The sequence below is a fragment of the Notolepis coatsorum genome (assembly GCF_963971535.1).
Source record: "Notolepis coatsorum genome assembly, chromosome: 12".
Classification (NCBI taxonomy): Eukaryota; Metazoa; Chordata; class Actinopteri; order Aulopiformes; family Paralepididae; genus Notolepis; species Notolepis coatsorum.
Window position 1 is genome coordinate 126811576 of NC_140176.1, and position 15659 is coordinate 126827234.

General features: G+C 47.5%; 1 protein-coding gene across 1 annotated transcript in view; it reads right to left on the reverse strand.

Annotated features, from left to right (window-relative positions):
* Positions 1 to 239: 239 nt before the first annotated feature.
* Positions 240 to 15659, reverse strand: part of kctd13 (potassium channel tetramerization domain containing 13) — a gene marked incomplete at both ends in the record, with an annotated part of 63744 nt that continues 48324 nt past the window's right edge. Inside the window, 2 exons of the mRNA XM_084326010.1 lie at positions 240 to 479; positions 5455 to 5650. Coding sequence (XP_084182136.1) covers positions 240 to 479; positions 5455 to 5650 — 436 coding nt within the window. The remainder of the gene's footprint in view (positions 480 to 5454; positions 5651 to 15659) is intronic.

Consider the following 15659-nt stretch of genomic DNA (forward strand, 5'->3'; position numbering starts at 1 on the left):
ACACGGTCTGCTGGCCCCCGGCCTCGTCCCTCCAGACGGCTAGTCCTTGTACACGGTCTGCTGGCCCCCGGCCTCGTCCCTCCAGACGGCTAGTCCTTGTACACGGTCTGCTGGCCCCCGGTCTCGTCCCTCCAGACGGCTAGTCCTTGTACACGGTCTGCTGGCCCCCGGTCTCGTCCCTCCAGACGGCTAGTCCTTGTACACGGTCTGCTGGCCCCCGGTCTCGTCCCTCCAGACGGCTAGTCCTTGTACACGGTCTGCTGGCCCCCGGTCTCGTCATGCATGATGTGCCTCCGGACGTGGATCCGCCTCACGCGGTGCTCCCCCCCCGCGGCGCCTTCCTCCTCCGACTGGCCCGGCGACGAACCCGAGCCCTTAGAGTCCAACAGTGCCAGGCCTCCCGGACCGGATCCTCTTCCGTTTTCATAGATGAGGATGTTGAGGGTTTCCTCAAAGATGCGGGCCTCGGGAAACTCCACCTTTACGGCGGAAGAGGATGAAATAACAGATAGCTTCAAGAACACAGCGCAGTGAGGCACGAGGAAAACACCCTCGAAAGATTAGCAAATATCCCATTATGATCCAATCCTGGATATATATATATATACAGGTGCAGCTCAACACATTTGAATATTGTGGAAAAGTTCATTTATTTCAGTGATTAAATTCAAAAAGTGAAACTCATAGATTATAGAGGCAGGGCCGGAGAGCGCAAGCGAGAGAGAGAGAGCGAGAGAGAGAGCGAGAGGCGGGGCCGGCCGATAGATTGATGGGGGGGGGGCAGGGCCAGGGCCTCAGGCCCTGCCCCCCCCCATCAATCTATGGCCGGCCGGCCCCGCCTCTCGCTCTCTCTCTCCCTCGCGCGCACAGGGAGGGGCAGGGGGAGGAGGAAGGAGGGGGGAAGGACACATGGCACAGCAGGAGACAGGACATTTGACGAGAGGACAAGGGGGAGGGATTTGCAAGGTCAGGGACAGGATCGCTGCATGAGGCTAGTTAGGCTTCATTACTTGGATAAAATTGTGAAGTTGATTTGCGCCCTCTGACGTAGTCTCTCTCTCTCTCTCTCTCTCTCTCTCTCTCGTGCACAGGGAGGACAGTCAGACACTAGAGCTATAATACCTGACAGGTCAGACACTAGAGCTAGAGGACTGACAGGTCAGACACTAGAGCTAGAGGACTGACAGGTCAGACACTAGAGCTAGAGGACTGACAGGTCAGACACTAGAGCTAGAGGACTGACAGGTCAGACACTAGAGCTAGAGGACTGACAGGTCAGACACTAGAGCTAGAGGACTGACAGGTCAGACACTAGAGCTAGAGGACTGACAGGTCAGACACTAGAGCTAGAGGACTGACAGGTCAGACACTAGAGCTAGAGGACTGACAGGTCAGACACTAGAGCTAGAGGACTGACCGGTCAGACACTAGAGCTAGAGGACTGACAGGTCAGACACTAGAGCTAGAGGACTGACAGGTCAGACACTAGAGCTAGAGGACTGACAGGTCAGACACTAGAGCTAGAGGACTGACAGGTCAGACACTAGAGCTAGAGGACTGACAGGTCAGACACTAGAGCTAGAGGACTGACAGGTCAGACACTAGAGCTAGAATATCTGACAGGTCAGACACTAGAGCTAGAGGACTGACAGGTCAGACACTAGAGCTAGAGGACTGACAGGTCAGACACTAGAGCTAGAGGACTGACAGGTCAGACACTAGAGCTAGAGGACTGACAGGTCAGACACTAGAGCTAGAATATCTGACAGGTCAGACACTAGAGCTAGAGGACTGACAGGTCAGACACTAGATCTAGTCATTTAATAAGACCATGTCAGCATGTCAAAGAGGTCATATTAGAAGACATCTGCCATCTTCCATAAACTAACCATAGACTGTGTTCAGTAGTGGTGCAATGTACCCATCTGCCTGAGCCTTATATAGATGGAAGGCAGTGAGCCACAACCACTAATCACACACACACACACACGCAGAGAGAGAGACAGAGACAGAGATAGAGAGAGAGAGACAGAGAGAGAGAGAGAGAGAGAGAGAGAGAGAGAGAGAGAGAGAGAGAGAGAGGATCTACATCAGAGGGCGTACACACATAAATCAACTTCACAATTTTATCCAAGTAATGAAGCCTAACTAGCCTCATGCAGCGATCCTGTCCCTGACCTTGCAAATCCCTCCCCCTTGTCCTCTCGTCCAATGTCCTGTCTCCTGCTGTGCCACGTGTCCTTCCCCCCTCCTTCCTCCTCCCCCTGCCCCTCCCTGTGCGCGCAAGCGAGAGAGAGAGAGCGAGAGAGAGAGAGAGCGAGAGGCGGGGCCGGCCGGCCATAGATTGATGGGGGGGGTTGGGCCGATCGTCATACTAACTCGTTTGGCTGAGTTAGGGGGAGGGAAGCCGTGGGTGGGAAACTGGCGTTGTGGACAGTGACGCCTACAGGTCAGGTCTGGGCACCTGCTCAGCGGAGGCAGGACTTGAGGAAGGCAGCGTGACCTCCCACGCGTTACACTTCACCAATGAGAGTCCTCGCTGCCAGGTGAGAAGAGAGCCACTGGCTGTCTCTGCATGTGTCGGAGGAAGCATGTGGTGGACTTCAGGGTTCCCTTGTTCCGACCAGTAGGAGGAACATGCGCACAACAACCAGGTAGGGGAGGGGGGGAATTGGCATAACGACTAAATTGGGGGGAAAAGCATAGAAAATCAGGCGGAGAAAAAGAGGATACAAAAAAATATATATATATTTAATATAGAAATGTCAGCCTACTGAAAAGTATGTTCACTCAGTTCTTAGTTGGGGCTCCTTTTGCACAAATTACTGCATCAATGCAGTGAAATAAATGCACTTTTCCACGATATTCAAATTTATTGAGCTGCACCTGTATATATATATATGGGTTATACACACATTACAGATCTAAATATTAATACATTTTGGGAATTAACACTTTGACTGCCGGGAGCCGTCTTTAGACGTCTTTGCTGGCCATGCTAAAGTTGCCGGGGGACGCTGTACGTCGTCTTTATATCAATATTTCAAAAATCTGCGATCGGATTCATAATGTCCCTCCGCTGGCCTGAGATCCACCAGCAGGACCCACTGAGCTCTCTGGCGGTTCAGGAGCGCCATCTGGTGGCCAATCGGCGCAAGCGCTTAACAGGAAGCGCATTAGAGGTTTTGCTAGACGTCCGTATTGCTTCCGGCCACTCGGTACATGTCCCGTGACTCTAGCTCGTCACTCTACATAGCGATCGATTGCCAATAACTCGATAAACAACATGATTTGGACGTATATACCATTATACAAGCTGGAGATGGACCGGGTAATAATATATCCCATAATGATAAAATGTCTACTCGACGATGATCGCCCAACGGCGCGCGGAGACTGGGGTGAGTTTCAGCGTGTAACGTTACCGTCTTCGATAATAACTGATATTATCAACATTTGACCCACATTAGATGATTGGTATAACGCTGCCCACGGAATTATAAACGCCCCCTAGCCCATCCGGTCAACATCAGATGACGTGTAGTAACTTCTAGAAGTACGTCTAGTTGGAATTTTTTATATCGCGCTGATTGCCATCAAACTGTATTTCATCATCAATATAATGCATTTGGGGCTATATATCACGTTCTGGAGAAAGCTGCAGAAAGAGATGAAAACATACTTATACATTAGACCATACTTTACTATGAATATGTGAATGAAAAAGTTTAACGTTGCTACACAATGAACAATACATATAGGACTTTGAATGGGCCCTAATAATGGCAATGTAGCAATAGAATTTAAAAAGTTATAGCCCTGCAAAGAAGGGGACTTTCTCCATAGACAAATAGCGCTGGCAATCTATGGTATATCATTAATTTAACCTTAGGCAACCAAAGTGTTAAAGTAAAGATTTTGTTTCAATGCACACATTTCTACAATATAACAATAATAAATATTAATAACCATCTATATAGTACCGCAGTCCAGAGTGCCCCACATAAATTCGTATAAAATTAACATAGGCATAAAATCAGCACACAATTGACAGAATGAAAAACTGCATAAATTGCAGACATAAGAATAGGTATAACAGACAATAAGAGTAGTGCAATGTAAACGTGCAGACTTAAGAATAGGCATAAAATAAGTACAATGTTGCTCGAAGGCATGTGAACCCCCCAGAACAGTCAGTCCCCCAAACAGCCCACACATCAATCCCTGCCAGATCCCCATCCAAGACACACCCCCCCGGATAACGTGGCAACGGGAATGCCAGCCCTGCGGGCCGCCACATCCCCCCCCGGCGCCCCCACCACCACGAGGAAAACCAGTGAATCCCCCCCACCCCCAAACTCCAGAGGAATGACCGGCCCCAGGACCCGCAGCCAAGTGAGACACAACAGGACCGGGGCTAGGGATGGGAGGTGAGACACAACAGGACCGGGGCTAGGGATGGGAGGTGAGACACAACAGGACCGGGGCTAGGGATGGGAGGTGAGACACAACAGGACCGGGGCTAGGGATGGGAGGTGAGACACAACAGGACCGGGGCTAGGGATGGGAGGTGAGACACAACAGGACCGGGGCTAGGGATGGGAGGTGAGACACAACAGGACCGGGGCTAGGGATGGGAGGTGAGACACAACAGGACCGGGGCTAGGGATGGGAGGTGAGACACAACAGGACCGGGGCTAGGGATGGGAGGTGAGACACAACAGGACCGGGGCTAGGGATGGGAGGTGAGACACAACAGGACCGGGGCTAGGGATGGGAGGTGAGACACAACAGGACCGGGGCTAGGGATGGGAGGTGAGACACAACAGGACCGGGGCTAGGGATGGGAGGTGAGACACAACAGGACCGGGGCTAGGGATGGGAGGTGAGACACAACAGGACCGGGGCTAGGGATGGGAGGTGAGACACAACAGGACCGGGGCTAGGGATGGGAGGTGAGACACAACAGGACCGGGGCTAGGGATGGGAGGTGAGACACAACAGGACCGGGGCTAGGGATGGGAGGTGAGACACAACAGGACCGGGGCTAGGGATGGGAGGTGAGACACAACAGGACCGGGGCTAGGGATGGGAGGTGAGACACAACAGGACCGGGGCTAGGGATGGGAGGTGATAAGATAACATGGTGTGGTTAGATATAATATATTGGTGTATGTGTGGTGATAACAGGTATGGTTAGGGTTAGATATAATATATTGGTGTATGTGTGGTGATAACAGGTATGGTTATGGTTAGATATAATATGTATGGTGTATGTGTGGTGATAACAGGTATGGTTATGGTTAGATATAATATGTATGGTGTATGTGTGGTGATAACAGGTATGGTTAGGGTTAGATATAATATATTGGTGTATGTGTGGTGATAACAGGTATGGTTATGGTTAGATATAATATGTATGGTGTATGTGTGGTGATAACAGGTATGACTTACTTTCGTCTGCTTCTTCTCCGTAGCGTAGACGATGGAGGTGCAGCAGATCTCTGCGATCTTGCGTCCCTCGCCGTAGAAGGACCAGCAGCAGATCTCGTCTCCGAGCACGTCCTTCACAAACAGCACGCGGCCGTTGAAGCGCAACCCCAGCTTATCAAACAGCTCGATGTTCTTCAGCAGGTTGTCGTCCGAGTTACTGAGACAGAGAGGAGGGAGACAGAGAGAGAGACTCATCATCAACTGTAATCACTGAGTTACTGAGACAGAGAGGAGGGAGACAGAGAGAGAGACTCATCATCAACTGTAATCACTGAGTTACTGAGACAGAGAGGAGGGAGACAGAGAGAGAGACTCATCATCAACTGTAATCACTGAGTTACTGAGACAGAGAGGAGGGAGACAGAGAGAGAGACTCATCATCAACTGTAATCACTGAGTTACTGAGACAGAGAGGAGGGAGACAGAGAGAGAGACTCATCATCAACTGTAATCACTGAGTTACTGAGACAGAGAGGAGGGAGACAGAGAGAGAGACTCATCATCAACTGTAATCACTGAGTTACTGGGACAGAGAGGAGGGAGACAGAGAGAGAGACTCATCATCAACTGTAATCACTGAGTTACTGGGACAGAGAGGAGGGAGACAGAGAGAGAGACTCATCATCAACTGTAATCACTGAGTTACTGAGACAGAGAGGAGGGAGACAGAGAGAGAGACTCATCATCAACTGTAATCACTGAGTTACTGAGACAGAGAGGAGGGAGACAGAGAGAGAGACTCATCATCAACTGTAATCACTGAGTTACTGAGACAGAGAGGAGGGAGACAGAGAGAGAGACTCATCATCAACTGTAATCACTGAGTTACTGAGACAGAGAGGAGGGAGACAGAGAGAGAGACTCATCATCAACTGTAATCACTGAGTTACTGAGACAGAGAGGAGGGAGACAGAGAGAGAGACTCATCATCAACTGTAATCACTGAGTTACTGAGACAGAGAGGAGGGAGACAGAGAGAGAGACTCATCATCAACTGTAATCACTGAGTTACTGAGACAGAGAGGAGGGAGACAGAGAGAGAGACTCATCATCAACTGTAATCACTGAGTTACTGGGACAGAGAGGAGGGAGACAGAGAGAGAGACTCATCATCAACTGTAATCACTGAGTTACTGGGACAGAGAGGAGGGAGACAGAGAGAGAGACTCATCATCAACTGTAATCACTGAGTTACTGAGACAGAGAGGAGGGAGACAGAGAGAGAGACTCATCATCAACTGTAATCACTGAGTTACTGAGACAGAGAGGAGGGAGACAGAGAGAGAGACTCATCATCAACTGTAATCACTGAGTTACTGAGACAGAGAGGAGGGAGACAGAGAGAGAGACTCATCATCAACTGTAATCACTGAGTTACTGAGACAGAGAGGAGGGAGACAGAGAGAGAGACTCATCATCAACTGTAATCACTGAGTTACTGAGACAGAGAGGAGGGAGACAGAGAGAGAGACTCATCATCAACTGTAATCACTGAGTTACTGAGACAGAGAGGAGGGAGACAGAGAGAGAGACTCATCATCAACTGTAATCACTGAGTTACTGAGACAGAGAGGAGGGAGACAGAGAGAGAGACTCATCATCAACTGTAATCACTGAGTTACTGAGACAGAGAGGAGGGAGACAGAGAGAGAGACTCATCATCAACTGTAATCACTGAGTCACTGAGACAGAGAGGAGGGAGACAGAGAGAGAGACTCATCATCAACTGTAATCACTGAGTTACTGAGACAGAGAGGAGGGAGACAGAGAGAGAGACTCATCATCAACTGTAATCACTGAGTTACTGAGACAGAGAGGAGGGAGACAGAGAGAGAGACTCATCATCAACTGTAATCACTGAGTTACTGAGACAGAGAGGAGGGAGACAGAGAGAGAGACTCATCATCAACTGTAATCACTGAGTCACTGAGACAGAGAGGAGGGAGACAGAGAGAGAGACTCATCATCAACTGTAATCACTGAGTTACTGAGACAGAGAGGAGGGAGACAGAGAGAGAGACTCATCATCAACTGTAATCACTGAGTTACTGGGACAGAGAGGAGGGAGACAGAGAGAGAGACTCATCATCAACTGTAATCACTGAGTTACTGAGACAGAGAGGAGGGAGACAGAGAGAGAGACTCATCATCAACTGTAATCACTGAGTTACTGAGACAGAGAGGAGGGAGACAGAGAGAGAGACTCATCATCAACTGTAATCACTGAGTTACTGAGACAGAGAGGAGGGAGACAGAGAGAGAGACTCATCATCAACTGTAATCACTGAGTTACTGGGACAGAGAGGAGGGAGACAGAGAGAGAGACTCATCATCAACTGTAATCACTGAGTTACTGAGACAGAGAGGAGGGAGACAGAGAGAGAGACTCATCATCAACTGTAATCACTGAGTTACTGAGACAGAGAGGAGGGAGACAGAGAGAGAGACTCATCATCAACTGTAATCACTGAGTTACTGAGACAGAGAGGAGGGAGACAGAGAGAGAGACTCATCATCAACTGTAATCACTGAGTTACTGAGACAGAGAGGAGGGAGACAGAGAGAGAGACTCATCATCAACTGTAATCACTGAGTTACTGAGACAGAGAGGAGGGAGACAGAGAGAGAGACTCATCATCAACTGTAATCACTGAGTTACTGAGACAGAGAGGAGGGAGACAGAGAGAGAGACTCATCATCAACTGTAATCACTGAGTTACTGAGACAGAGAGGAGGGAGACAGAGAGAGAGACTCATCATCAACTGTAATCACTGAGACAGAGAGGAGGGAGACAGAGAGAGAGACTCATCATCAACTGTAATCACTGAGTTATTGAGACAGAGAGGAGGGAGACAGAGAGAGAGACTCATCATCAACTGTAATCACTGAGTTACTGAGACAGAGAGGAGGGAGACAGAGAGAGAGACTCATCATCAACTGTAAACACCAAACATTTCAACTGCTCGTTAGCACTTTTATTCCTCACGTTCACTCACACGTTCACAAACAGACGGAGGAGGCGACCATGCGAGGTGCCAACCTGCTCATCGGGAGCAGTTAGGGGTTAAGTGTCTCGCTCAAGGACACTTCGACACGCTGCCCGGGAGGAGCGGGAAACTCATTCTACATTAGAAGACTGGGTTAGGGTCACTCACAGGTCAGGGGTCAGGCCAGTAATCCAGTTTCAGTTACGATGTTGTTTTCCCACGATCATGGAAACATTATTATTGTGCCGTGTTGCCCTCATGTTGTCACGTGTTGTAGATGCAGAGCACGCTTCCGTCACAGCAAAATGAAATTAGAAAACATTAAGTGTGTGACATGGGTTCAGAGACCCTCTTTGAACCTCTTTCCTCCTTTACCCTTCGCCCTCTTGTGTTGCATTTGGTTCTTCCTCTGTGATGTCATTTTCGTTCCCCTTGTAATCCTCCCACTTACCCCATCTTTCTCCAAATTTCTCTTCCTGTAACCTCAGCATGTGTGTTATCCTCTCCATATCCTGTATCTCCTCCACTATTCCTACCCATTGTGCTATTGTCGGTGGGTCTTCCTTGTACCACAGTCTTGTTATTGCTTTTCTGGCCGCTATCAACATTATCTTTATTAAATATTTGTCCCCCCCTTGTATTCCCTCGTGTGTCAGGTCTCCTAAGTAAAGCACCAGTCCTGTTTGTGGTAACCCGTATCCTAATATTCTCATCATTGCCTCCCCTATCTCCTCCCAATACCCCTTCAGCTTCTGACATCCCCAGAATATGTGCGTGTGATTTGCCCCCTCCTTCCCACACATCCTCCAGCATGCTCTTTGTGTTGGTGCATATTTTCCCTTCAGCTCTGGGGTTATAAAGAATCTGATTATGTTTTTCCATCCAAACTCTTTCCATATCCTCGATCCTGTTGTTGAATGTTGCACCTCGCATATGTTCCCCCATTCCTTCCCTGTTATTCCTATCTCTAGTTCTCTCTCCCATTTCTCCCTTATGTAATCGGTCGTGTGTCCCTTGCTGGTCATTATAGCCCGGTATATTGCTGATATTACTCTTCCTTGCCCCCCTTCGTATGCCCATACTATCATCTTTATTATTCCATTCTGTTCTTCGTCTTTGGCCCCCCTTATTTCTTTGTTGTAGTAGTCTCTAACCTGTAGATATCTGAAGTGGTCCCTGTTTTCTAGTCCAAATTTCTCCTTTAATTTTTGTAGTGTCTGCATTTCCCCCTTCTCTATCATTTTGCATATCGCTGTTGCCCCCCCCCCCCCCCCCCCCCTCTCCCACCTTCTGAATCCATGGTCTAACCTCCCTGGTTTGAATCTCTTGTCATGTGCTACCCATCTCAGAACCCCTGACTGCTTCTCCAATTTGTGTGTTTTTACTACTCTGTTCCATATGGTCAAGGTGCATTTGGTGATTGGATCTAATAGTCCCTCTTTTTCTTTAAATAGTTCCCTATCTCCCACCAGAGCTTGTACCTTGTATCCCTCCCCTTCTTTTTCAATGTCTTTCCATCTTGCCTCATATCTGTCGTTACACCAGCACGTCACTGCTCTCAGTTGTGCTGCATAGTAATAATCTTGTAGGCTGGGTACTGCCATCCCTCCCTCTTCCTTTGGTAGTTGTAGTGTTTTATATCTGACCCGTGGTCTTCTCCCCGCCCATATGAACCTCGATATCAGTCTGTCCCACTCCCTGAATTGATTCTGTGGTATTTGTATCGGTAGTGACTGGAATAGGTACAGTAACCTTGATAGTATGTTCATTTTAATTACCTCTATTCTTGAATTGAAGTCCAAGGGCATTACTGTCCATCTCTCTAAGTCTCTCTTGATGTTCTGATTTATCTGTGTATAGTTCGCCTCAAACAGTTTCTCCACCCCTCTCGTGATGTTCACCCCTAAGTATTTAATCTTGTCCATGTCCCATCTTATCCCGTACTGTTCCCTAATTTCCGTCGTTGGGGTATAGTTCCATGCTAAGGTCTGTGTCTTTGTCACGTTTAGTTTGTATCCTGAGTAGTGGCCATATTCCTTCAGTAGATCCATCAGTGCCGGGAAGCTCTTGTCTGGTTGCCTCATGTATACTATCACGTCGTCTGCAAATAGGCCTAGTTTATATTCCGTTCCCTTTATCCTTACTCCCTTAATGTCCTCGGTCTGTCTGATCAGTTGTGCCAGAGGTTCTATGAAAACGGCGAAGAGCGTCGGTGAGAGACAACATCCCTGTCTGGTAGCCCTCTCTAATCTGATTCTATCCGTCAAGCTGCCATTCACCTTAACCCTCGCTGTCGGTTCTTGATATAGCGCCTTGATCATCTTCATCGCCCTCCCGTTCAGTCCGAACCTCATCAATGTTTTATATAAAAATGTCCAGCTCACACTGTCGAATGCTTTTTCTGCATCTAGGCTAATCAGTACCGCGCTACCACCTTGTTTTTGTATCTCCTCTACTATGTGTAATTAGAGCTGCCGCGGTATTGATGTTTTCCTTACCGCACAAATTTGCGAAATATTTCCTACCGCCGCGGTTATTACCGCACGCACAAAAAAAATAAAAATAAAAATAAAAGTTTGAATGCATTTTTTTTTAGTAGTCTACTCTTTATAGCATATAGCCTGCCTCTAGTCTAAATGTCTATCTTTAGAGGATGACTTTGCAGCATGAATATTGTTTGGGATTCGGCAAGCACGCATTCGTTATTGAAAGTGAAACACGGATTCGAAGTTTCCCCTCCGGTCGTGCGCCGTTCACTCGGTGTCGCGGGCAGGGGTGGTTACCCCCCCGACCCTTTCTTCTTATTATTATTATAAAGTTACTACTTTATAATAAAGGCATTCGTTTTGTGGCATTAACGTTATATAGTTACACGTTCAATAACATCAGCGTATTTACCGGACCATAGCAAGGCAAGCAATACTCAATTCATATCTCAGTTCCTTTCTTTGCTCAGAGCGTGCTGAGTTGTCCCATTCTGCGGTCTATTAATAAAGTTTTCAATCAGACAAGTGTATAGAATGAAGGGCTTTTATTATAACATTCGTTGCAGACAGTAAAATCATTATGTCTCGTTTAGTACTCCTGAGGAGCGATGGTAGTCCACTCCGGCGGGGAGCTAAAGCTAACGTTATTAGCCGTGTTGTGATGAGGTATGATCAATTGGTGACATTCAGGACGTAAAAAACTAATACGCGCTTGCCGATTGGTGGTAACACACTGCAGGACGCTCCAACGTGTGACGCGTCTCTCTTCTGACCAATCAGTGGTCTGCAATGTTTCACGTGACTTTTCTGGTACCCAATAGGGTCGCTTGGAACCTCGATAGAGGAGTAGGGTATATCTGCAGAGCCGCAAGCCCAACGAGAGGAGGGTACTTTATTATTATTATAAAAAAACAGCTGTGATGCGGTATTCAGCCTACTCTTGCGGTGGCCGTGATGTAACCGCGATACCGCGGTAATGCGGTAATCGCGGCAGCTCTATGTGTAATGTCTTTCTCACGTTGTCCTGTGTCTGTCTCCCTTTAATAAATCCAGTTTGATCTTCATCTATAATGTCTGGCATAAACGTCTCAAATCTCTTTGATATTATCAATGTATACATCTTGTAATCCACGTTGAGTATGGACACAGGTCTGAAACTACTACATAATTCCCTATCCTTCCCTTCCTTCGGTATCGTGGTGATTATGGCTTCCTTCCACGAGGGGGGGCATTTTTCCCTCTTCCATCGTGTGTCTGAACGCCGCCCCTAACATGGGTGCTAATTCAGTTCTAAATGTCTTGTAGAATTCCGATGGGAATCCGTCGCTCCCCGGAGACTTGTTGTTTTTAGCTCTACTAATTGCCTCTTCCAGTTCTCGTTCCGTAATTATTTTATTTAATTCTTCATTCTGTTCTTTCCCTATCGATGGTAACTCTAGCTTCTCCAGATATGCTTCTATTTCCTCTTGTCCCGCTGCTTTTGGCTGTGTGTACAGTTTCTCATAGTATTCTCTAAATGTCCTCTCTATTTCAGCTGGGTCTCTCAATATTTCATTAGTCTTTGTATCCCTTATTGTGTGTATCGTGTTCAACTTCTGTTGCGTCCTAATTCTCCTAGCCAACAGTCTGGTCGCTTTTGGTCCCCCTTCATAGTACGTTTGTTTCATGAACCTCGCTTTCTTTTCTATTTCCGTCAATAATTCCCTATTTATCCTGGCCTTTACTTCTTTGATTTCTCTGAGCGTTTCCTGTTCTTTTGATATCTGGTGTCTCCCCTCTAGCTTCTTCAGCTTCCCTATCAGATTGTGATATGTCTCCGTTCTGGCCTTCTTCAGCATTGCTGTCTTCTCCATCAATTTCCCCCTTATCACCACCTTCAGTGTGTCCCATAGAATGTTCGGGTCTACCGCCCCGTTGTCATTTTCTTCCTTATATCTGGCTATCTCCTCCTTGATCTGACTCACCACCCCCTTGTTATTTAATATTCCTACATTTAGTCTCCAGATCGTGTTCCTCCGTCTCCCTTCTAGATCTACTGTCAGATATATGGCACTGTGATCCGATATGTCCGCTACTCCTATTCTGCTCTCCCGTACCCTGTAACTGTCCCCCGTCGTCATCAAAAAGTAGTCTATTCTCGCATATGTCACGTGCGGGTGTGAGTAATGTGTGTATTCCCTGTCCATGGCGTGCATCCCCCTCCAAACATCTGTAATTCCCATTTCCGTCATCTGAATATTCATATATCTACTGATTGGTGCCCGTCCTTTTCTAGTACTCGTGGTGTCTAGGTCGTGATTCAGTACTATATTAAAATCTCCCGCGCATATCAATATCCCTTCTAGTTCCATCACTATCATATCAAAAATGGTCTCATATAAATCCCTCTCACTCTCTGGGGGTGCATAAACATTCACTAACGTAACCATTTGGCCCTCCATTTTCCCCTTCACCAGAACAAACCTTCCCTCCTTGTCTCTTACTTCCTTGATCAATTCAAATTTGACTGCGTTTTTGATTAACGTGATTACTCCTCTCCTCAGGTTCCGTTTAAAGGAACTATAGTATGCATTTTCATATCCAAATCTCTTCAGTTTCTCATGATCCTGTGCTACCAAATGTGTCTCCTGCAGAAAAATCACTTCCATCTCACTTTTTTTTTACACTTCAACATCACTTTGCCCCTCTTTATCGCATTATTCATTCCATTAACGTTTAACGACATCATTTTTATACCTTTAACCATTGTCATCTTTCTTCTTCTTTCGTCTGTCAGTCCCCCCCATGTCACATTCATTCCCCCCTCCGGTTGTAGCCTCCGCTCTCTTCACCGAATACATATAATGATTAACATAAATAAAAAATATAAACTTTACATAAAGTGCTCCCAAGGCATTCGGGGGGTCCCTGTGTCCCCCCCTGTCCCCTGCTGGTGGGTGAGGAGTAATTGCTCTCCTAGTGAGAGGCCTCCTCCTGACGGCTTGGGGGTTTGAAACCTTTGCCCCCAACCGCTCGTCATATTTGTCCAGCATTCTTACTGTTTTTACTGCTGTCGTGCTCCTGGTCAAAAGCGCTCTGTCCTTCATTCTGATCAAAGACCCCCATTTCCTAGGTCCCTCTCAATGCGGCTCATATGTTCCAATGTCCCTCTTTCCTCCCAAACCCGTGTGTGGTGTCTTCTGTGTACCCCTTTTTATTTTATTTTCCTCCTCTCTATTTTCTATGTGATGTCCATTTATCCCCTTAATCCCTTCCAACTGTGTTACTCTCAGCGTGTGTCTATGTACTTGTTTCAATATGTTCTGTGTTCCGTCTATCATACCTAATTATATTTCCATTTATTTCCTCCGTCGGCCTGTGTATTATGTGTCCATGTATACGTTATGTTCGTTCCTATATCCTGCCTCTACCTGGGAATGTGTGTTTATATATATGTTATTTCAGTTTCTATATTTTGTCTCTATTTGGATAGTTTTTCAATCTCTTGTGCGTGTACTCATCCGTTCGTCTCCTCCCGCCTCCTCTCCCCTCCTTCTCCGTCTCTGGCCTCCTCGTCCGTCTCCGCCTTCGGTCTGTCACGTCTCACCTCGGCCTTCTCCTCTCTCCTCCCTCCTCTCCCGGGCCTCGATCTCCCACTCTGGTCCATCTGCGTGCCCCCTCCAATCTCTGCTGCAGGCTCAGCGTCTGGCCCTCCTGTCTCCTTCCCTCTCCGTCCTCCACCATCTGCATCCCCCGTCGCCTCATCTCCTCCGCCGCCTTCCGCGCTGTTGCGTATGTCACCGTCCCTTCCTTCCAGTGAATGAGTCATGGGTGACTGGAATTTCATTCCGTTTTCTTTCAGAATTCTCTTCAGTCCCGCGTAGGACCTGCATGTTATTGCCACCGCTGTCGAGTAATCTTGATCAAACGACAGTCTTTTCACCTCGATTTCTATCTTCTTGGTCCACGCGGTTCTGAGTATCAATTCCTTAATCTCAAATCTCAGAAAGTTAATAATCACCGCCCTCGGAGGTCTGTCCGGTTTCGGTCTCGGAGCCAACGCCCTGTGGGCCCTCTGTATCTCCATTTTTTCCAGTCCCGTCTCCTTCAGTTGTTCCTTGATAAGCTCTTCCACATATTGGATCACCGATTCCCCTTCGACTCCTTCTTTCAATCCCCATATTCTGATGTTATTTCTCCGTGACCTACCCTTCATGTCCGATATCTTTGTCTCCATCTGTTATTGCTTTTGAATCGCACACGTTAACACCTCGTGTATCTCTGTGCTCCATTCCTCCATCTGCGCCGTTCTAGTCTGTACCTCTGTTACGTTTCTGTCCTGTTCCGCCATCTTCTCATCCACCGTTTTGATTTCTGTATTCATTTCACCTCTGAAGTCCTCCTGTTCCTTCCTCAATTCCTCCCGTAACTTCCCAATATCATTTCTTATCGTGTCCGAGTTCAGTTTCATGTTCGCCTGCATCGTGTCCGAGTTCAATTTTATGGTCGCCAACATCCCGGCCTGCATGAGCACGGCCCATCCTGGCATTTCCTTGTCTGTCTCAGCCGAAACTCCCCCTTCCTCCGCCTGCTCCTTCTCGGTCTCGCCTCGGGGGTTCTGCTCCATCGAACTCTCCTCTTCCTGTGAGTTCTCCATTTCTCTTTCCTTCATATTTGTTTTCTCCTCCTTCCTTCTCGTTTGCATCTTCATTT